The following is a 22,676-nucleotide window of genomic DNA, read 5'->3' as shown; positions in this document are numbered from 1 at the left end:
CTACTTACACAATATTCATTTCCACATTAAAAAAATAAATAATCTAATTATACTTTACTGTACCTGTGAGTCCTTTAAAAGACTTTTCACTCTCCAATTCAAATCGGATATGAAATTTTTTTTGGAGATGCAGAATATAAGAGTTTTCTAGATATTATTTAACATCATTCCATAGGGAAAAAAAAACCCCACTTATGTAGACCAATAGTAAACCACACAGATGATAGAAAATATTGACAGTAAAATTAGTTTTTTGTCTCACATTCACAAGATCATTTTTCCACTTTAATACAAGGTCTAATCTACAGCAGATGCCAGTACTAATTGAGAGAAAATTCCATCCTTTATGTTCTGATCAATCTGAGGAAGATTTTTTCCAGAGGTGAAGAGCTGCCTGAATTCTGAAGTGTAGTCTGGACTCCAGTGAGTAATCTTTGTAGTTATTTCTAAAGATAAATAACAATAACGTTGTAATGTCAAAATTCCTTTATACACCAGGGCACCACCACCCTCCTCCCCCTCCTCTCATCTTCATTCCTTATTTGCTTTCAAACGTTAATATGCATAACAGTGGATTTTGTTAAAATGCAGATTCTGATCCTCGGAGGAGATGAGGATGGCAATATTCTGTATTTCTAGAAGCTTGCTGGTGGTGGTCTAAAAAGCGCGCTTTGACTAGCAAGGTTTATGTAATTACCAAACCATTCACAAACAGCAAGAAGGTTACAAGGAGGGCTTAACAAATTTTGTGAACTATTTTTAAAGAGTTGACCTCCTTTTCTAAACTGGAAATTTCAGGCAGCCTGTATAAACAAGATGAACATAATCATTCACCCCCTCCATACACACACAAAAAAATTTATATATATATATATATATATATATATTTAGATATAGATATAGAAACTCTCACAAAACGACAATCACAACAAAGATAGCAGGATTACTTGGTGACACCAAAATTACTTACTGCAATTCTGATGGGCAAATATCAATGGGTTGATCAATAATTATTACGTGACAATGTCAGGAAGGGCATTAGAAATCCACAGATTATTTAAAAACTTCACTTAGATCATCCATGTTGACTTCTCTTTGCTAGAATTGTTCAGAATCAGCAAAATGGAATGCTTTGGACCTTGGGCTCTGCTTTCACACACCACCTTGGCCCATGGGAGAGCTGTACTTTCTTTCTTTGCAGTGGCATTCATTTCTTTCTATAGCCCTTTACTTTATACAGGTCTAAGGGTTACTTACTGGTAAACTTGATAAGGGCTATTATTCATAATGACGGTTATTATTCATAAGCTAAGCCAACATCTTACTAGAGTTTACCAAAGGACGTAATTGAGTATTTCCCTAATTAACTTCGGAAGCTTTGCAAAGCTCCTACTGCACAAGGAAAACTGCAGATAATCAACAGTCTTGAAATTATGAGACGTCTGTTTATGTTGACATCACTGGGACTGTCTTGAGTTAGTGGTGACTTTTGATCACTGCTGGTCTTGCTTTTTCATAGTAATTACTAGTCTTTTATTTTCATTGTTATAAATTTGCCTTATTCTGCATTGCTTAGATAACATCAAATATGTCCAAATGATATGAATACTTAGAAACCGTATTTTTAGTCCCAAATTTTCCAATGGGACTAAAAATTTTCAATAGATTTGAAGATACACGAATGTCAGTTGAAATAGGAGTCATACTCACTCTCAACAAATTAACTTTAAAAGTGACTTTCTCTCATAACCTCGGCTTTTAAAAAAAAAAAAGATAATGAAACCTCTCTTGGCTCCACTGTGCCTCCAAAGCTTCTGCCCCATTACTATGCTTTATTCACAGCCAAATATCCTGAAGGAGTTGCCTGGAGTAGCTAACTCCACTTTCTCACCTCGCTTGTCAAAGTCACTGATGATCATGCTGCCAAGTTCAGCAGCCACTTCTCTGATCTCACCTTGACTGACCTCTTGGCGGCCATCTTAACAACTGACCACTCTCTTCTTTTGAAACATTTTGTTCACTTGGCTTTCCTGGATATCCTCCTAACTCACTGGCCACTTCTTTTTTTTTTTTTTTTTTTTGCGGTACGCGGGCCTCTCACTGTTGGGGCCTCTCCCATTGCGGAGCACAGGCTCCGGATGCGCAGGCTCAGCGGCCATGGCTCACGGGCCTAGCCGCTCCGCGGCATGTGGAATCTTCCCGGACTGGGGCACGAACCCGTGTCCCCTGCATCGGCAGGCGGACTCTCAACCACTGCGCCACCAGGGAAGCCCCACTTCTTAATCTTATTGTTTAACCTCTAAAATGATGGCATATCCCAAGGCTCTATGCTGGATCTCCTTCTCTAGCTGTATAACTTTCCCCAAATAACCTCATCAAGCACCACAGCTTTAAATATCACTGTCTCTGTTCTGGTGACTTTGAAATATCTACATTTGGCCTTGACCTTTACACTGAACTCCATGCTGGTATATATATGACTGCCAACTCACCATCTCCACATGAATACCTATAGGCACCTCAAAATATCACAGTCCAAACAGGAGTAATTTTTTTTTTCTCTCTCCTCAATCCTTATCCTCTCAGTATTCCCCATTTCATTCAAGAAGCATTATCAACCTCGAGGCTCAACACCCTCCCCGCTCCACCCCCCAGCCAACAATGCTCCCCACACAGTCCTCTGGTGACTGGTCTTCTCAGGACTGGCTTTAATTATGCTACATACCACCTGAAGGAAACCTTCCAGAATCAACTCAATCTAAAGTAGCACTCGAGTACCCTGTATCATATCGTAAATCTCAGCAAAGCACATACCATTGCTACTCTTCTTATTTATTTACCAATACCCCTCAACTTAGAAGGTAGAAACATTGCCTGTTTATGCACAGTTGTCTGTCTAGAACCTTTTCTAGTGTCTAGCACATAATAGGTACTCAGTGAATTTTCTGCTGAATTTGAGTAAATGAACAAACTAGTGAATCAGCAAGCTATTTATGGCCTACAGCTATCATGGCATTCTTTCTCCATGGCAAGTAGTGTTCAAAGCAAGCAGACCACAGGGTTTGTGCCCCCAGTAAGTGAGCCATGATCACAGGAGGTCTGAGAGCCACTGGACAGCAGAATTGATAAAGTACTTTGAAACTGCCACATAGAAAGAAAAAAGAGGAGAAGATTCAAAGGGCTTCTTCAAATCAATGGCTCTTTAAGGAAATGAGAGAGATGGTGGAACACGCCAAGGATCAGCAAACTATGACCAAAATTATGGCCAAATCTGGGCACACCCATTTATTTACATATTGTCTTCTATGGTTGCTTTTAATACAATTGAGTAGTTGCAATGGAGACCTTATACTGTAAAGCCAAAAATACTTACTAATTGGCCCTTTACAGAAGAAGTTTGCTGACCCCTGATATAGAAGAGAACAGGCCAGAAATCTGTCATGTAGGTCCCCAAAATCACAACATTTGTAAACAGCCACAGGGTCTGGCATTAAGAGGGTTGGAAACAGCACAATTCCAGCAAAAGCCACAAGCAGAAACTAAGCATAAATTAGCAAATGTAAAATTGTGACTAATTTTTCATTAATGTGTTCATTTTAAGTGTATCAAGTTACTGCTGTTGTTAAAATTGTATTGACATTCCTGACTCCATAGCAATCAAGGAGAAGCTGCCATTATCACTTACCTTGCAGTTTCTAGGACCTTTATGGCCTTGTCAATTTCCCCTTGGTTTTTATACAAAAATGCCAATTCAAACAGAGTAAATGGCACTAGGTAGTGGTCATACTTCAGTAGCTTTTCACTAAAAGAGCAAATGAAAAGCAATTAAGTCTTAACAGAACAAGGAACATATCATTCTTTTCCAACATATATGTATTTTTCCCCATTCTTAAGAAAACAGCTACAGCACTAAGACTATTATCAGAGAAAAGCTGCCATTATACAGTTAAAGAACCTAATAAACCATGGCAATAAATACTATGCTTTTAATATATTACTCTTTTTTTTCTTTTTTACTTTTTTTTTAACTGTTTTTTTTTTTTTTTGGCCAAGCTCTGGCATGCAGGATCTTAGTTCCCCGACCAGGGATTGAACCCGTGCCCCCTGCAGTGGAAGCACAGAGTCCTAATCACTGGACCGCCAGGGAATTCCCTATATTACTGTTTTATTTTATTCCTTAATATAAATCCAGCACTGAGGGTTGTTTACTGCCCTTCAGGTATACAAACGCATGCAGATCTTCAAAGATTAACCCTAGAAAGGACAGGATCATCCCTCCTGAACATGAATGTATTCAGGAAATGACTCCACTCAGAAAATAATGCCACTTATTTCTCACTGAGGTTCAACTCTCTTTGCACTGCTGTCTTATAATGCTTCAAAATGTCAAGAAAGAAGTGGTCAACACTTCTGTTTTCAGCAGTATTATGAAAATTCTCTGACTACAAAACATCTAGAAGCACTCAAAAAAATAAGAGCAACACCCTTTAAAATGCAGAGCTCAGCTCACAAGGACATAAGGAAAACTCTCAAACTGAAAACAAAACAAAACCAGAACTCTAAGTATGTGCATGATGCCAAAGCACTCCTAGGTCTGTTTCAGTCTGAATCAGCCAGAGCTTTGTGTCTCAATGTCCACACAGGAGGTGAGGCCTTGGGTCCACATAGTATGTAGAGCCTGAGCTGAGACTCTACATAAAGCTGGGGCTCTGCTCCACCAGAGAAAGGGCAGATGAGAAAAACCCACTTGCAGCATAGGAGGAAGACGGGCAGTTGGCTCCTTGGCCTGAGGTCTAGGTGAGGGGGGGCGGGAAAAAACACATCCCTTAGGAAATTAATAACCAATAGGCCTGCCCTCACATGAATTTGCAAATTCAAATTTATGTGGCCCAAATGATCCAAGAACTTCTAAGCAATGAAATTAACATGAAGGTGGCCCTGGCCTGGAAAAGCCTATTGGGCATCTGGCAGAAATAAAAGCAAAATCACTTTAGAGAGAGACTCTTCCTCAATCCTAGCCTCATAGGAGCCTCAAGATAAAACCCCACTGAAGGTGAACTCACAATCCAAAACTATAAAACACACCAGCAAGCAATTCACTATGAGATTCAAAAAATACAACAAATAGCCCAAATGGGTCATCCTTTTGATCCTAATAAAAACACCAATAAAAGCGAACTCAATGGATACTTCTTTAACATGTTTACTAAAGACTGTATATTACTTATTTGGGAAATAGTTGTCTCTTTCAGCTTATAAGGACACCAGTCCTCCTACATTCTCATAATATATAGTCAGAAAGAGGCAGATCAGTAGCTATGGATGGAAAGGCACATGATATTGAACAAAAAATGTCAACCGGCAGTCTATGGCTGTGATCTATTTGGCTTACACAATGGTTTCCCAAAAATTGAGCCAAGATTTAAAAATCTGGAGACGTTATGCAAAATTCAGATTCCAGGCTTTCAATGAAAAATTGTAGGGACTTCCCTGGTGGCACAGTCATTAAGAATCCGCCTGCCAATGCAGGGGACACAGGTTCGATTCCTGGTCCGGGAAGATCCCACAGGCCGCGGAGCAACTAAGCCCGTGTGTCACAACTACTGAGCCCACACGCTACAGCTACTGAAGCCCGCACACCTAGAGCCCGTGCTCCACAACAAGAGAAGCCACCACAGTGAGAAGCTCGCAGACCGCCACAAAGAGTAGCCCCCACTCGCTGCAACTAGAGAAAGCCTGCGAAGACCCAACGCAGCCAAAAAAAAAAAAAAAAACTGTAGGGATTATTGCTACTGGGCCCACACTGTCCAGAGCAATAATCAATTAGAGCTCAGGAGTGGCTGCATTCTTTAGAGAGAACACACAATCTCCCTAAACTGCAGTGCCCACTAATCCCTATTCCTGCCATCATTCAGTAAGGTTACTTGTCTGGCCCCTGTAATTGCATTTGTGACTCCAGATATAGAGAAGAGGGTCAGGCATCAGAACCTTGACTCAACTCTCTAATTAGCAAAAGAGCAGGACATCATCATCAATGCTCTTGGGGGGTTAAAACTCATTCATCTACAGAAAAATGTCCCTTGCCAAACGAGAAGCAGTTTTAGTATTCATCACAGTCATTCTTTCCTGTCACATTATCATTACAATGATGGCGAGTCTTTTTACTCAACTTTGAATCCCTAGGATTCAGGATCACAGTCTCTGGCACATAGTGGGTACTCAAATATCTGTGGAATAAATGAATGGCAGACAAATGCATGAATCAAAAAAGTATCAGATGTGCTGTACACTGCTGCCAGAATTTAGACAGACACATGTCAGCCTGGCTGTAAATTTAGCTTTTGTAAGTCACCTGTGAACACCAGGTAGAAAGGCATAAAGCCATGTTCCACTTAGGTTATAATTTTTTTCTCAGAGAATAAAGAAAACATTACTGGATTCTCTTTCTGGTAACACCAAGTAAAAGGTTAGCAGCGGGAGATAAGAGCATCACTTTCTCACAGCGATTCCCCAGAAACCACAATTTGCACTCAAGTTGGTTTCATTGTCTGCTTTTACCTTTGGACAATGTGATTGAAACACAATTCTGCTTGCAAAGGCCGCTGTAAGTTCTTCAGGCAGCATCCTTTCAGCAACTTCACTAAGCATTCATCATCTACAGAGTAGTCACTGGAGTCTTAAAGCAAAACAAACATACAATTCACACACGGAAAGAAAAATACTTGTAAAAATCCTATTTAAGAGTTAGCACTGGGCCTCCCTGGTGGCGCAGTGGTTGAGAGTCCGCCTGCCGATGCAGGGGATACGGGTTCGTGCCCCGGTCTGGGAGGATCCCATATGCCGCGGAGCGGCTGGGCCCGTGAGCCATGGCCGCTGGGCCTGTGCGTCCGGAGCCTGTGCTCCGCGACGGGAGAGGCCACAACAGTGAGAGGCCCGTGTACCGCAAAAAGAAAAAAAAAAAAAAAAAAAGAGTTAGCACTAACAGCTCTTAGGTTTCAGAGGGACCATTTAAAAATAAGGAGGATATGTTTAGCATTTGTTATGCCTTACTAAATAAAATACAATGAAAATATTTCAAATGAAAAGAATACTAACTACATTAATACACCATTTTATTAAGGGGTTCACTCTAGCCACTTAAAATTTTTTTCGGGTGCTCATACTCTAAGTTATGTGACCTTAGGTATAATTATAGGAAGTTTGAACTGTAGATAAAGCAAGAGCTTTATTAGTTCTGTGAAAGGTAAAGCGGTGAGGAGGACGCACGCTGCCTCTTCCTGTGGTTCTGGTCCCTAGCTGTGCTGGCTTCCTGTAGAAGAGGGTAACACTTCCATATGGAGAAGCAGATGGCCTTCTCCCCATTAAAAATTCAGGAAGGAGCACACCCTCTCCAGATCATTATGTTTACAACTTATCAGTTCTCCCAGGTTATGTGCTTTTGGGGAAGAAATTATGTCATAAAATTAGACAAAATGGTTCTGAAGTGTGCAAGGCTTCTAAAGTCCCCACAAACTTCTAACTGCGTGAGGCTAATGCGGAGGATTTTCTTTCAGGACTTTTTCCCTTTTGAAAATGTCTCGTTACCTTCTACAGCCCAAGGCTAACATATATTAACAGAAGGAACCGTATCATGTGTGACATCTATCTGACAAAGGTTGCCATTTCACATCTATCACTTTTGAATTTGGGGTGGGGTTTTTTTTTGCAAGTTAAGTGCAACTAACAAATCACTCCAAGACAGACTGATAATTTATACATTTCACGCTGTGACAACACAGGTGGGAAGGGGCAGTAAACCAAATTAATGAGGCTCTAAGAGTCCCTCATACTGAAATACTCTTGCTTTCAGTATAAACGTCAGAAATCACCATTAACACATGCTGGTGTTTTAATCAGTAAACTGCTTGTCTATGGGAGGTTAAGGATGCTACTTAACCAACTGGAAGGAGGTCACTTTACTTCTAGGTGCTGAAAATAGCTGATATTCACCTCTCACTTCCAAGATCTGACAGGTTATTCACTAAGAAAATCACAAATGTCAATGCCACATTACCTTCCCTATTAAAATCCATTCCCCCTTTTCCTCAAAAAAATCTGTTTATGCTTCTAATCATGGATGCTCATTGAAATATCCATTCAAGAAGTATTATGTTTCCAGGCCTAGAACCAAACCCTTACGGTCCATACTGGATGCTAAGTTTTAGTATCACTATTGTGCATTCTATTGAGTTCTATGTCACATTTTATGACAGTTTGTCTTATCTCACCGTTTTGGTGCTCAGTGAAGGACAATCTTGCTGAGGAACACCATGGAAAGTTGAAGTACCATTAAAACACACAACTTTTATTTAGATCATGACTTTGGGATATGGAAAATGGATTCAAAAATACCATGTTCCTCCAAAAACCTTAGAAAGCAAAACCATTATTTCCTCAGACCACTACCTGTCAGATGATTATTTTCCCTTAAAATGTGAAGGCTTTATCATGACTATCAACCTCACGGGAGAGTTCCCGAATGAACATTTCAACACATTTTACACCCCAAGAAAATTACACAATAATGCTGCCAAAGCACACTTGCATCACAAAAGATCTGCTGAACTTAAAACAGAGGGTAGGCTTAGGGAAAAGGAAATTTGAGACCCAAGCTACAAAATATGTACAATTGAACTTTTTAGAAGCTAGTTGATATGCACCAAAGGAAAAATGTGAAAATAGATTTAGAGGTGAAGAGCCATAAAGTAACACTTTCCCTTTTATGTAACTTGTATTATGCTTGCTACATAATTGCAAATTAGTTATAACAAATAGTTAAAGTAGAACTACTGAATCAACTTCTGGCTACATGTTGAATTGAGTCAGATTTCGAATGAAGCACTATTGGAATTAATAGCAAATACTGACTCAGGGCATACTACCAAGTTCTTTTCTGTCTTTAAACAGTATTCCTCCTTTTGTATCTCTGACCAGCCTTTCATAACTGTGGCATCGTCAGAGGAGAACACCAGTTATATCCTCTATCATCTTTTACTTTAGAGACACTTAACAAAGGTATGAGAAGCCAAAATACATTCATTTCCTAATAATGTGTATGTGGCGAGGGTGGGTAGGGGGGAAGGAGGTGTTTAGTGGAGGCTGAAGTCACCTCAGCTTTGCCACTTCACTCCATTTTCCAATTGTGGATTTTCTCCCTCACTCTGAAGGATAAGAGCTTAATTACTAAAAGATCCTAAGGGGGTAGGGGTATAGAATCAGGTAGTCATCTTGTGTAAAACCGTGGACCTAGAAGAGATCATCATAAATTTCATGTGCAACATCTAGCAAAAGTGATGTTCAGAAAAGAAACCAGTTTTTTGTTTGTTTGGTTTTTTTTTTTTTATCCAGCAAGAAGATATACAAAGACAAGTTTGTACAAAGTACAATGTGTCTGTCTGTCTGAGCTCTTCTCCCCCACCTGTTCTGCTTAAATATCTCTCAAAGTCTATCATCTCAATATGTCATTAAAAGAGAAAGGAATGGATGGAGAGAACAGCCTGATTTTCTAAACCTCTATTGCATTTTACATGCGTCGTCTGATACAAATATTACTCCTTTAATTTTTTTCCCCCACCAATGTAGGGACAAAATAAATTTAGAGGGAAGGGGTGAAGAGCCTGCTCAAAGAGAGGAAAACTCAATAGTCCCTCAGGACTTCTTAACAGCGTGGGTGCTCTGTATCCGAGGGCTTCACATCCGCAAATTCAACCAACCAGATTGGAGCTACATTTAGGACCCACGGTTGATTGAATCCACAGATGCGGAAACTGCAGATACAGAGGGTGGACTATGGAACCTGAGCATCCAAGGATTTTGGTATCCACAGCGGGTCCTGGAACCGATTCCATGCAGAAACTGAGGTACGACTGTATACAGAGCCCTTACTCCCTGGTGGTACGTAACAGTCTATACTACAAAGGACAGACATTCAAACATTAGGATTTATTCTACTGCACCAAAACCCTTATCTTTGTAGTAAAACAGAAGAAGCAAGCTAGCCTGCTTTGCTGGGGGAAAAATACCCTACAAATGTTTTAACTTAATAAAAAGAGGTTTTTCTTTACCTCCCAGTTTTCACATACCCACTTATTTTAAAACATATTCATTTTTCCATCTGATTTGTGAATATGTGGGGTTTAATCACAGATAATTCCCTTAATGACAGGAACAATGCTTTCTCTGCCTGTCACAATGCTATACCTAGTATGGAAAATCTAAGAGTGTTCAAAGGAACAAATTAATGAAGAGTGGCCAAGTTGATTCAACAAAAATAAACACTAGTAAATTTGTTCAAAAACCCAAATACATTTTACTGAAGTACATTTTGTGAAATCTCATTTTTTGAAGTAAACATTTATGGAGTTTCATCTAAGTTACATTTCAAAATGATGGGGCTCTATGTTGAGTTTCCACTCAAATCAAAGTAAGTATTTTTCCTTTTTGAAATTATTCCATATTAAAAAGAGTAAAAAAAAAATCACCTCACACCCATTAGGATGGCTATTACCAAACAACCAACAAACAAAACAAATTAAAAAAAAAAAAAGAAAATTACAAGCATTGGCAAGGATGTAGAGAAATTGAAACCCTGTGCGTTGCTGGTAGGAATGTACAATGGTGCAGCCACTAGAGAAAACAGGATGACAGTTCCTCAAAAAATTAAAAATAGAAATGCCGTATGATCCAGCAATTGCACTTTAGGGCATATATCTAAAGGAACTGAAAGCAGGGTCTCAAAAAAATATTTGCATACCCATATTCATAGAAGTATTTATTATTCACAGTTGTCAAAAGTGGAAGCAACCAAATATGCATTGATGGATGAATAGATAAACAAACTGTGCTGTAAACATCCAAGGGAATATTATGCAGCCTTAAAAAGGAAGGAAATTCGGACATGTGCTACAACATGGATGTACCTGGAGGACATTAGGATAAGGGAAATAAGGCAGCCACATAAAGAAAAATACTGTGTGACTCCACTTACACGAAGTCTCTAGAATAGTCAAATTCATAGTAACAAAAAGTAGAATGGTGATTGCCCACAGCTGTGGGGACGGGGAAATGGGGAGTTATTGTTTAATGGGTATGAAAAAGTTCTCAAAACTGGTTGCACAACCAAGTGAATATACTTAGCACTACTGTACCATACAGTTTAAAAAATGGTTAATATGGTAAATTTTATATTATATGCATTTTCCTACCATTAAAAATTTTAAAGAATTGTAAAAAATGTAAGGAGGCTTATCATAACTCTATATTAGTAGAAACTATGCAGAAGATATGTTAGTGATGGAACATCTAGGACACACAGACAAAGAAAGTCTGAAATGTCCATATAGTCTGTACTTATGCATACGTTGTTTTGGTTCTTTGTTAAATAGTACAAACTTTGAGTTCCTCCTTTTGGTCCCAGTTTCTTGAGCCTTCTCATCCACTGGTTTCCCTGGTGCCCAGAAATCAAAGGAATTATCAGTCCATGAAGATGAATACCTCAATATTTTGGCTACTCTACCTAACCTCCAGATGAAAATGAGTGGAAGTATTATAACTTTTCTGTAAAAGGGGAAGGAAAAAGAAGGGAAAGGAAACCATCATTCTTTTATTTAAAATGATGCCTTTAATATGGGAAGGTGACATACTCGCCCTTCATCAACAGATGAGCTTTTCGTACGACTGTTTTTCAATAGTGGAGTAGAATATTCCACTCACCTGGTATCCCTGTGATCACCTGCTTGTATGTGCAAGAAGGCTAATGGGGAGGTGGGGAGGGCGGTGGTCTGTGGCCTCAGAACAGCATTGCTCTTAGTTCCATTGCATTCTTTATCTATCCAGCCTGAAACCTTGAGCTTGTTAGCAGATAAGCCCACTGATTCAGCTTGCATTCTTTTCTATTGCTTCTCCTTATTGGTGGGAATCTAAAGCTACAATTATTTTAAATATGGAAGGCAGCCTAAATGCTCAACAATTCTGAAAGAGCTGATTAAATTATGATATATTATCTCCATGGAATGCCATGAAGCTTTTGAAATTATTATAAGGGTTACTTAGCAACAATCAAAACATTTATGATAAACTACCATATGATCCAGCAATCCCACTTCTGCATATTTATCTGAAAAACAAATACTAACTTGAAAAGATATATACACCCTCATGTTCATTGCAGCATTATTACAACAGCCAAGCATGGAAACAACCTAAGTGTCCATCAATGGATGAATGGATAAAGAAAATGTGTTATATATATATAATAGAACATTCAGCCATAAGAAAGAATCAAATTTTGCCATTTACAACAACAGGAAGGACCTTGAGGATATTATGCTAAGTGAACAAAAGTCAGACAGAGAAAGACAAACACCATATGATCTCGATTCTATGTGAAATCTTAAAAAAAAAAGAAAAAAACCTCGTAGATACAGGTAACAGATTGGTTGCCAGGGGCGAGGGGTTGAGGGGTGGGTGAAATATATGAAGAGGTCAAAAGGTACAAACTCCCAGTTATAAAATAAGTCATGGAGATGTAGTATACAGCATGGTGACTATAGTTAATACTGTATTGCATATTTGAAAACTACTGAGAGAATAGATCTTAAAAGTGCTGAAGACAAGAAAAAAAATTTTGTAACGATGTACGGTGACAGATTTTAACTAGACTTACTGTGGTGATCATTTTACAATGTATACAAATATCAAATCATTATGCTGTACACCTGAAATTAATATAGTGTTATATGTCAATTATCTCTCAATGGAAAAAAAAAGTTTACGATATAATAAATGAAAAAAACTAGGCTAGAGTATGTCCAGGTACACTATGATTGTAACTATAAAAATAAAGCTAGGATGGGGCTTCCCTGGTGGCACAGTGGTTAAGAATCCGCCACCGTAACTAGAGAAAGCCTGCGCGCAGCAACGAAGATCCAACGCAGCCAAAAATAAAATAAATAAATTTTTTTTAAATAATAAAAAATAAAGCTAGCAGAAATTCTAAATTAATTCTGCATAGCAGGAAAAATATGGGTGACTTTTTTCACCCACATCTGTAACAGGGAAGAGCTAAAACGGACTCCCCATTGGATCTGTTTCTTTGACTTTAACCTTTGCTTTTCGTTGCTTTTGTTATTATAATCATACATAATGGCCTGCCTCAGGGAACCCTGACCACCTGTGACTGGCTGCAAGAAAAAAGAAACTAACACATCCCCTCCCCAGGCTGGTCATTCCAGGAGTTTTGCAAGACTGGTGGCCCTTTTACTTTACTTCCTCACCACCTCTCCCTCTCTGATTCTATAAAAGAAACTGGCATCCAGACCCCGATAAGATGATTTTTCAGAGACACTAGTCGCCATCTTCTCGGTCTGCCGGCTTTCCAAATAAAGTTGTATTCCTTGCCTCAGCACCTCGTCTCTGATTCACTGGCCTGTGGTGTGGCGAGCAGAGTGAGCTTCGACTCGGTAACACATCTATCAAATGTAATTACGTGTTTAATTTTTTAAAAGTAATTGTAAAGAGAAATGTCATTAAACATTTCAGCCCCATACTGTGGTTGAAGTAAAAAATGATCCACTGTGTAGCACAGGGAACTCTACTCAGTGCTCTGTGGTAACCTAAATGGGAAGGAAAACCAAAAAAGAGGGGATATATGTATATGTATAGCTGATTCACTTTGCTGTACAGCAGCAGAAACTAACACAACATTGTAAAGCAACTATACTACCAAAAAAATTAAATAAATAAATCATCCAAATGAGGTGCTCATCCCTGGAGTCAATCATTTCATCCCCCACGTGGGGAGTATACTGCATATGGAGCCGGTACTCCTTCGGTGCCCATTTTCTTCCAGCTAAGAAAAGTTAGTTACCTGTTAGAATTTTTCCTGGCTATTCTTGAATTTGTATGCCCTTTACAATGTTTATCATCCCAGCAATTTTTGCTTTACTTCTGTGATTAGAACATTCCAGAGGATAAGACCATTATCTTGGAAAAATACCTAAATGATTTGGGGGTTGATAAGGAATACAACAAAAGCTATCACTTATGGTATTGTTTAGCAAAAGTTAAAGCCTCTATTTATGACAGAGAACTAGAAAATGTCAGAGCAAGAAAACCCTGGGTATCATCTGGTCCAACACCACACCCATTTTAAAAGAAATCGGAGGCCCTCCTGGGTATGGGATGAGGTATGCTTCCCGGAGCCTCACAGCTGCAGGATTGGAACTATAAGCCCAGACCAGCTGATTTTCCTCCTACTATGCCAGCTGCTTCCAGTAAATAGAGCTTCCAGGACACTGGAAAGGGACCTCCTGTACAACCAAAGTAATGAGTAAAAAAATCAAATTGTGACAAGATTTCAACTTGAAAACAAACAATTCTCTGTGTCTGTAAAAACACAGTAGTCATTAGAGAGCAAAAATGAGGCACGGAAAGAATCACAACCAACTAAAACCAGTATACATTTCCCTTGAGCTGCTCTAAAACTCAACTCTCTTCTTCATCTTTTTATTTTGTAACAGCCTTAAGATAAAATTCCCATAACATACAATTCACCCCTTTAAAGTATGCAATTCACTGGCTGTGAGTATATTACAGAGGTGTGAACCATCACCAGAATCAATTTTAAAATATTTTCATCACCCCCAAAAACAAATGCCATAACCTTTAGCTTTCACACACCCCCAGTTCTCCATCCCTAGGCAACCACTAATCTGCTTTCTGTCTTTACAGACTGATCTATCCTCCATATTTTATGTAAATTATATCTCTCACTCGGTTTTCTTTTGCAGCTGGCTTCTTTCACTGAGCCTAACGTCCCCAAGGCTCATCCATGTTGTATCAGGTATCTTTTCTCCATCTTGATTGCAATCACCCAGTCACCTCGGCTCAAGCTCTTTTGTCCTCATCATGCACACAAATTAACACGGGCATATGTGCACAGGGAAAGGACGAGAGAGGGGCAACGGTAAAGATTTCCAGGCTCTTACTTTTCATACTTACTTTCACTTTGTAGATCTGCCTCAGCCTTTTCAACAGTTACCAACAGACTTTCAGAAAAATCTTTTCTTTTGCTCACTAGTGGAAAACCATTCCAAACATACATCATTTCCTAATGAGGAAAAATGAGAAACCATTCGCAATTATGTGAGGTTATTCAATGTTCTTTACAACAACAAAACTACATATGTGTGTTTTGCCTCAGTTGCTAGTGATCTCAAGACAACATTTAGAGATCGTTTTCCTTAGCTTTCCTCATTTGGAATTTAGTGATTTAATTTCCCCTTGTCTCACTTTATTTAATGCTTTTTGCCTTTTATACTGCGAAGTATTCTATATATATATATATATATATATATATATAGTATATTGTGTTTTTACTGAAAAATTAATTTACTCGTTCATTTAACAAGTACTTATTAAGTACCTACTGGTATCCAATCCTTTTGGAAGATAATGGATTACAGATACAGAAATAAATGTAATATTTTAAAATGATACTATGAACAATTCTATTTAATATAGATTTTTGCTGTTACTCTTAAGTAAAGGGAAACATTTTTCAATATCTGCCAATTGTTTATATAAAATGTCTCCAAGGACATCACTGAAAATGAACATAGGAAATATTTTACCTGGCTCAGGTTCTTTTATACCATTAAAAACATGTGACAGTCCGGTAATGCAATCCAATATGCAGAAAATGCATTCATTTAAAGGCCATACGGCAGAATGACAGCCCCTAAAAGTGTAAACTAATGATTTCTCATTGCAAATTACACTTAATAGGCAAACAGATGAGAATTTTTTTTTTTTGGACCAAAAGCAAATGTGCTCTTGCTTGAAAATATTTTTCTGATCTTCCTGGTAGTGCAGTTCATATTTTGAAAGGTATGAAATAACCAGGGTAATTAGAATCTTCTTGGAAATAAACGAATGTGAAAATATTACAGAGATATTGTTTGAACAGCCTCTTACAGGGAAGCAGTAGAAATGAGGAAAATACATTGCAGTGGCAACAAAGTCATCTTTACATTATGGTACTGAAAACTAAGATAACACTACCTTTTGTTTTACATCTAGCTTCTTACTGCTAATAGAGTAAGAGTTCAATTCAATAACTAACCGAACATTTATTTTAACTGATGATGATGTTTTTAAATTTTGCTTTTATCGAACGAATATTTGTCAGAAGAAGGAACACTCATACCTGACCTTGCCATTTTATGACATATAGGATTTTGGTAAAATTCCTAGTCACCACAAATTCAAGCCAATTCTACACCCTTACCCCTGGAGAAATAAGTGCTCTGAGTTAACTTTCCTTAAGACCCTTAGTAATCAGAGCAAGCTATACATTGTCATGTACACACAAGCATCTAAGTTCTAGGGCAGAGAAAGGACTATGGTGCTCTAGAAAAATTTCAGGGAAGTTCTGTGACACAGAAAGAAAAAAATTTCCCAGCACAAATCACTAGATAGAAATGAAGCAGAAATGGGGCTGAAAGCTGTCATTGGTAAAACAGCAGCAGGCTCCCACGCTGGCTGGGAAAGGGGGATGTTTGGTCATTTTTTGTGATTTGCGTGGTGTTCTTATTTTTATCTGTGCTCAGATATGATTACAGAGTGATCATATATTTTTTTATTAAATTTATCTATTTATCTATGCATTTATTTATTTATGGCTGCATTGGGTCTTCGTTGCTGCAGGTGGGCTTTCTCTAGTTGTGGCGAGCAGGGGCTACTCTTCATTGCGGTGCACGGGCTTCTCAATGCGGTGGCTTCTCTTGTGGAGCACAGGCTCTAGGCGCATGGGCTTCAGTAGTTGTGGCTCACGGGCTCTAGGCCTGCGGCCTTCAGTAGTTGTGGCGCACGGGCTTAGTTGCTCCACGGCATGTGGGATCTTTCCGGAACAGGGCTCGAACCCGTGTCCCCTGCATTGGCAGGCAGACTCAACCACTGCACCACCAGAGAAGTCCCCAGAGTGGTCATATTTTTATCTCACTCCATCACAGGCACAGAACAACCCAGTCTGAGGGTGGTGTTCTCCGAGACTAAGTTGGGAAACCTGGGTCAAGGTACTAGGTGCAGGCTAGCTCCCAACGGATGCCTGTGAGGGGCTGCAGTTTTCTTTCTCAGAGAATATTTAAAGAGCTTCTATATCAATGATAAAATAATAAAAAACCCGATGAAATTAGGGAAGTAAGTATATGAACAACAATTCACAAAACAAGAAATAAAAATGAAAAAGCATGTGAAAAGATGCTCAACTGCACATTTAAACAGTAAAACACTGTTGGTAGGAATTTAAATTGGTACAGCCTTTCTGGAGGGCAAACTGGCAATGTCAAAGTATTAAATACATATGCCCTTCAACCCAGAATTCCATTTCTAAACATCTCTCCAAGACAATTTTATGCCCATGTACAAAAAGAGAGATATGAAAGAATATTAATTGTAGCTTGTCTGTAGTAGTAAAAACTGGAAACTAAATAACTGTTAAAGGGGGATAATTGAATAAACTCTGGAATCAAAAAAAAAAAAAAAAATCATGGGCCTTCCCTGGTGGCACAGTGGTTGAGAGTCCGTCTGCTGATGTAGGGGACACAGTTTCGTGCCCCGGTCTGGGAAGATCCCACATGCCGCAAAGCGGCCGAGCCCGTGATCAGCCATGGCCGCTGGGCCTGCGCGTCCGGAGCCTGTGCTCCGCAACGAGAGAGCAAAAAAAAAAAAAAAAAAAAATCATGAACCCCCAAAGGAGGACAGCAGGTGTCAGCTTGCACTAAACAGCTTTCCTGTGCTATGTGACTACCTACACAAAACTAAAGCCCCAAAGAGTCATCATAATTTGATGTATTCAGTACTTTTAAAAAGTCTTCATTAAGACAATTTAAGTTGAAATTATGCTTTTCACAAGTCTAGCCTAAATGGCATACCGATCAAGAATGTGAGCTCTATGGGGCTTCCCTGGTGGCGCAATGATTGAGAGTCCGCCTGCTGATGCAGAGGACATGGGTTCGTGCCCCGGTCTGGGAAGATCCCACATGCCGCGGAGCGGCTGGGCCCCTGAGCCGTGGCCGCTGAGCCTGCGCGTCCGGAGCCTGTGCTCCGCAACGGGAGAGGCCACAACAGTGAGAGGCCCGCGTACAGAAAAAAAAAAAAAAAAAAGAATGTGAGCTCTAGGGCTGGGCTAGAGCACAGCAGTCACCAGCCACTTATGGCTCTGGAGCAATGCGACTGGTTCAAACTGAGACACAGTCTAAGCATAGAACACACACCAGATTTCAGTGGATGAGTACAATATAAAAGAATGCGAAATCTCATTAATAAGTTTTTAGAGATTACATACTCAAATGACAAAATGTTGCATAAACTGGATTGAACCAATACTCTTAAAATGATTATCATGTGTCCTTTTATTTTTCAATGTTTTACCTTTTGATTTTTAATGTGGCTACTAGAAAAGGTACAGTTACATATGTGGCTTGCATTATAATTCAACTCAATTTCAATTAAGTCAACTCACCTGTCTCTGCCTGAATTTCCTTACTTGTCAAATGAGGCTACAAAGAGAAACTCCCCTTATAGAGTTACTATAAGAATTAAATGATATATTTTGTAAATAGCCTTTATCAAAATTCCTAGAACACACCAATCAGTCAAAAAACATCTGCTATACTTTTTATTATTCATTAATAATTTATTTATAAATGTTCACCTTACAAACACAATGGTTTTTAATTGAGCAAACTTCACAACAAAAGTTAGATGTTCTCCCTGCCACTGTGAATAGACAATTTATTTCTAGGATGCAAACAGTAAATAAAATAAAGGCAGATACCAGGGCAGGCAAGACGAGCTTCACGGGTGCAGGCAACGAAGGAGAGTAACGTCGAGCCTTCCTCACAGCAAACTTCTCGGTAGGGATCGATTTCCCAGCAATTCTCTGCTTCAAGCCATCCACCTGTCTGTGAAAAGCCCCAGCCCCAGCGAAAGGTCATTAAGAACACGTACATTATTTACATCTGTCCTTGTCACGCTGTGCTCCCCAGACTGGTAGCATCAGCATCACCTGGAAACCTGTTGGAAATGTAAATTTGCAGGCTCCACCCCAGACCTATTAAATCAGCAGCTCTAGAGCTGGGGCCCAGCAATCTGGATTTCAATAAGTCCTCCAGAGGATTCTGATGCACGCACAAGTTTGAGAACCACTGATTGACACGTATTTCTTTCTAGTTAACTTAGCAAGTGTCTTAGCCTATCAAACAGAGTCAAGGAAATCTAGATATAAAATTGGCAATTTCCATAAGTAAGCAGGAAAAAGTCCAAAGTATTTACATTGTGGATACTTCGGAGAGAGGCAATAGCGTATACTGGTACATCTCCTATTCCTTTCTGCAAGTATGACACAGATCTGTAAAGTAATGTGGCTCAAAAGATGGCCGTCAATTCATGTATAATTTGAGAAAATGTTTCCAAAGCATAGGTGATTTTGAAAATAATCAACTAAGAACATATACCATGTTTACAACCTTTCTCTCCAAATTCTAAGAAATTCCAATTATAAAATTCACAAGCACATAAAATTGAGAATAGGATGATGAGACTACAAGTTCCTTGGGCACTTTCTTATACGTAACTTTGCAAATGCACCAAACACATTGCCAAGAAGAAATTTAGGGAAATATCCAACTATACTGAAAGAAAAAGATGCAATAAGAGGAAAAAACATTCCAGTATGAAGACAAGCTTGTGTTACATTATTTCTGGGCACAATTTGGGAATATGGATTTTTTTAATTGAGGTATAATTGACATATGACATTATATTATTTTCAGGTGTACAAAGGGCTATGGCTTTTAAACCAGAATGCCCATCCTTACTGTGAATTAAAATCAGTGGAAGAGGCAGTGGAAATGTGAGGTGGGAGTTGAGGGAAGGGGTCAGAAGCATGCAGTGGACATGAAACCTTGTCATTTAAGGATCACAGAGTCTGTATGAAGAGAACATTCATTTGTGGGACTCTCCTCTCATTATCCCAACAAATTAGATGCTACCACACATGCAGCAGACCTCAAGCTTTCTCCTGAAAATAAGATTGGTTACACATTTCAAAGAAATTATTTTGATATGGAGAAAATTTACTTTGAAGTACAGGAAGTGTGGATGTAAAAGATCTCAATGTATCTTAGTATTCCATTCCATTTGTTGTTTGTGTGAAATAAGGCAGTACCTTCTACCAGTAAGAGGTGGCATTAATCTACATGGCTTCCACTAATGTTGATTCTATTAGTATACTTGGTCCTATTGCTAAAAAGAGCTTCTCTAAAAGCATGAAAAAGTAGTCCTGGTCATACCTTCAAATTTGTTCTGACAAATTTGTCAGAGGGTTCAGCCAGGCCATTATTTCTCATAATGTGGTCACACACTATAGTATTCCACTTAAAAGTATTTGTCACTGGGCTTCCCTGGTGGCGCAGTGGTTAAGCATCTGCCTGCCAATGCAGGGGACACGGGTTCGAGCCCTGGTCCAGGAAGATCCCACAGGCCGCGGAGCAACTAAGCCCGTGTGCCACAACTACTGAGCCCACGTGCCACAACTACTGAAGCCCGCGCGCCTAGAACTCGTGCTCCGTGACAAGAGAAGCCACCACAATGAGAAACCCGCGCACCACAACTAGAGAAAGCCCGTGCGCAGCAACAAAGACCCAACGCAGCCAAAAATAAATAAATAAATAAATAAATTTTTTTAGAAACGTGTTTGTCATCAATTATGTTTGAAGAACGCAGTTGAGCTTCTCCGTTCCTTAACTTCCTCATCTCCAGCGGTCACCTCCTCCTTTCCACCACAGCCACCCACCCCTACAGTCACACCTTAGACCACTTCATCACCTGTGACTTTTCGACCTCAAAGCACAAATTCAAGCACACCACCCTTTGAACGCCACTCTCCTCATGCTACCTTGGCTGTTCTACTAAGACTTTCAGTCCTCTTGCCTTTCAACTTTCTCCCAGCTCAGCAGTCTCCTTCTTTCCCCATCCCTCCATCCTCCTGCTTAGACTGCCAGGCAGGCAATCTTTACTGCAGCATGCTCTGGCTTATGTCCTAGACTCCTTGCTAATGCCTAGTCGTTGCACTCATCTGGGTGAAGCTCAGTATCCATCCTCCCTGCAACTGCACTGAGAACAAGTTGGTATCACTGTAAATTCATCAACACCAACCTCAAACGAGCCCTGGCACCGCCTGCCATTCCCCCTCCTGTGTTTCTCTCATCACCTCACTGTCCCACCCTCTACAGCAATGATTTCCAATATTCTTCATCCTCCTCACACCTCCAGCCCACTCCTTTCTCCTTCACTCTCAACAGACAGCCCTGCCTCCTACTTCATGAAGAAAATCAGAAGCTGTGAGGGAGGAAGCCCTCCATCTCACACTACCACACACGAGCTTGCATGCCTCCACACCTGTTCTGGACTTCCTCCCTCCCATACAACAGAGGACCCGGTCCTCCCTCTAGATAAAGCCAGTCCTGCCATCAGTGCTTTGGATTCTATCTCCTCTTGCATTCTCAAGAGCCTTGTAAATATCAGTTATCCCATTTCTCGCTTATACCATTTCTCGCTTATATGTCTAACTTCTCTTTCTCCAAAGGATCCTTCCCAGTGGTTTTTGAGAATGCTCAGATCTCTCCCATTAAGATATTCTTTGATATTACATCTCCCTCCAACTCTTTCTCTATCTCTTCCCCTTCATAGTCAAAGTTATCCAGGGATGTTATTTATGCTCAACTCTCTTCATTTCTTTGTATCTCATTCACTCTTTAGCCAATCCCAGTCTGGTTTCTACCTCTGTTCTATTACCTTACCAACTCCCACTCGGGACACCAATGAGCTCTGTGTCCCTAAAACATTTTGTCTTTTTTTTTTTTTTTAAGCCTACAGCACTCGGTAGTCCCAGGTGCTCTCCCATCCAGGTACGAACCAGCACCGACCCTGCTTAGCTTCTGAAATCAGACAAGATCGGTGCACTCAGGGTGGTACGGCTGGAGACTCTTGTCTTATTTTTAAAAGGAATTCTGTGTTCTATGAGACATATTTTGAGCAATCCTGGACGTTCATTTTCCTTTGACCTATATATAAAATGTAGCATTACGTCCTGTCCAAGATCAGCTTTGTCTTAGTTCTTTTAATGTGCAGTGCTCCTTCCTGCAAGAGCATCCTCTCATATGCTGTTCCTGCAAGAGCATCCTCTCATATGCTGTTCCTGCAACAGCATCCTCTCATATGCTGTTCCTGCAAGAGCATCCTCTCATATGCTGTTCCTGCAAGAGCATCCTCTCATATGCTATTCCTGCAACAGCATCCTCTCATATGCTGTTCCTGCAAGAGCATCCTCTCATAGGCTGTTCCTGCAACAGCATCCTCTCAAATGCTGTTCCCTTGGTCTGAAACTGTTATCACCACAACTCCCCACTGCCCCAGCAGCTCCCAAGCCACCTTCAGACCTCATCTCAACTGTCATTCCCTCTGTGCTCTTATCCATACCTCTCCTCCCACTGGGGAAAGGAGGGACAGTGGGTAGTGTTGGTGATGCAAGTATTATAGGTTTTTGCCTTGCTAACTGGTAGTCCCAGTCACTG

General features: G+C 39.8%; 1 protein-coding gene across 3 annotated transcripts in view; it reads right to left on the bottom strand.

Annotated features, from left to right (window-relative positions):
• Nucleotides 1-233: 233 nt before the first annotated feature.
• TTC39B (tetratricopeptide repeat domain 39B) overlaps nt 234-22,676 on the bottom strand; it is a 124,415-nt gene continuing 101,972 nt past the window's right edge. For 2 of the 3 annotated variants that reach the window (XM_082629144.1, XM_082629146.1), the window contains 6 exons: nt 18,878-19,004; nt 15,040-15,148; nt 11,399-11,485; nt 6,559-6,676; nt 3,686-3,802; nt 234-446 (listed from right to left, as the gene is read on the bottom strand). In XM_082629144.1, coding sequence (XP_082485270.1) covers nt 356-446; nt 3,686-3,802; nt 6,559-6,676; nt 11,399-11,485; nt 15,040-15,148; nt 18,878-19,004 — 649 coding nt within the window. In that variant the 3' untranslated portion in view covers nt 234-355. The remainder of the gene's footprint in view (nt 447-3,685; nt 3,803-6,558; nt 6,677-11,398; nt 11,486-15,039; nt 15,149-18,877; nt 19,005-22,676) is intronic. The other variant, XM_082629145.1, reaches the window with a different exon arrangement.

This window comes from Mesoplodon mirus (genome assembly GCF_964341445.2).
Source record: "Mesoplodon mirus genome assembly, chromosome: 1".
NCBI lineage: Eukaryota > Metazoa > Chordata > Mammalia > Artiodactyla > Ziphiidae > Mesoplodon > Mesoplodon mirus.
This window is presented reverse-complemented; position numbering and strand designations above follow the sequence as displayed.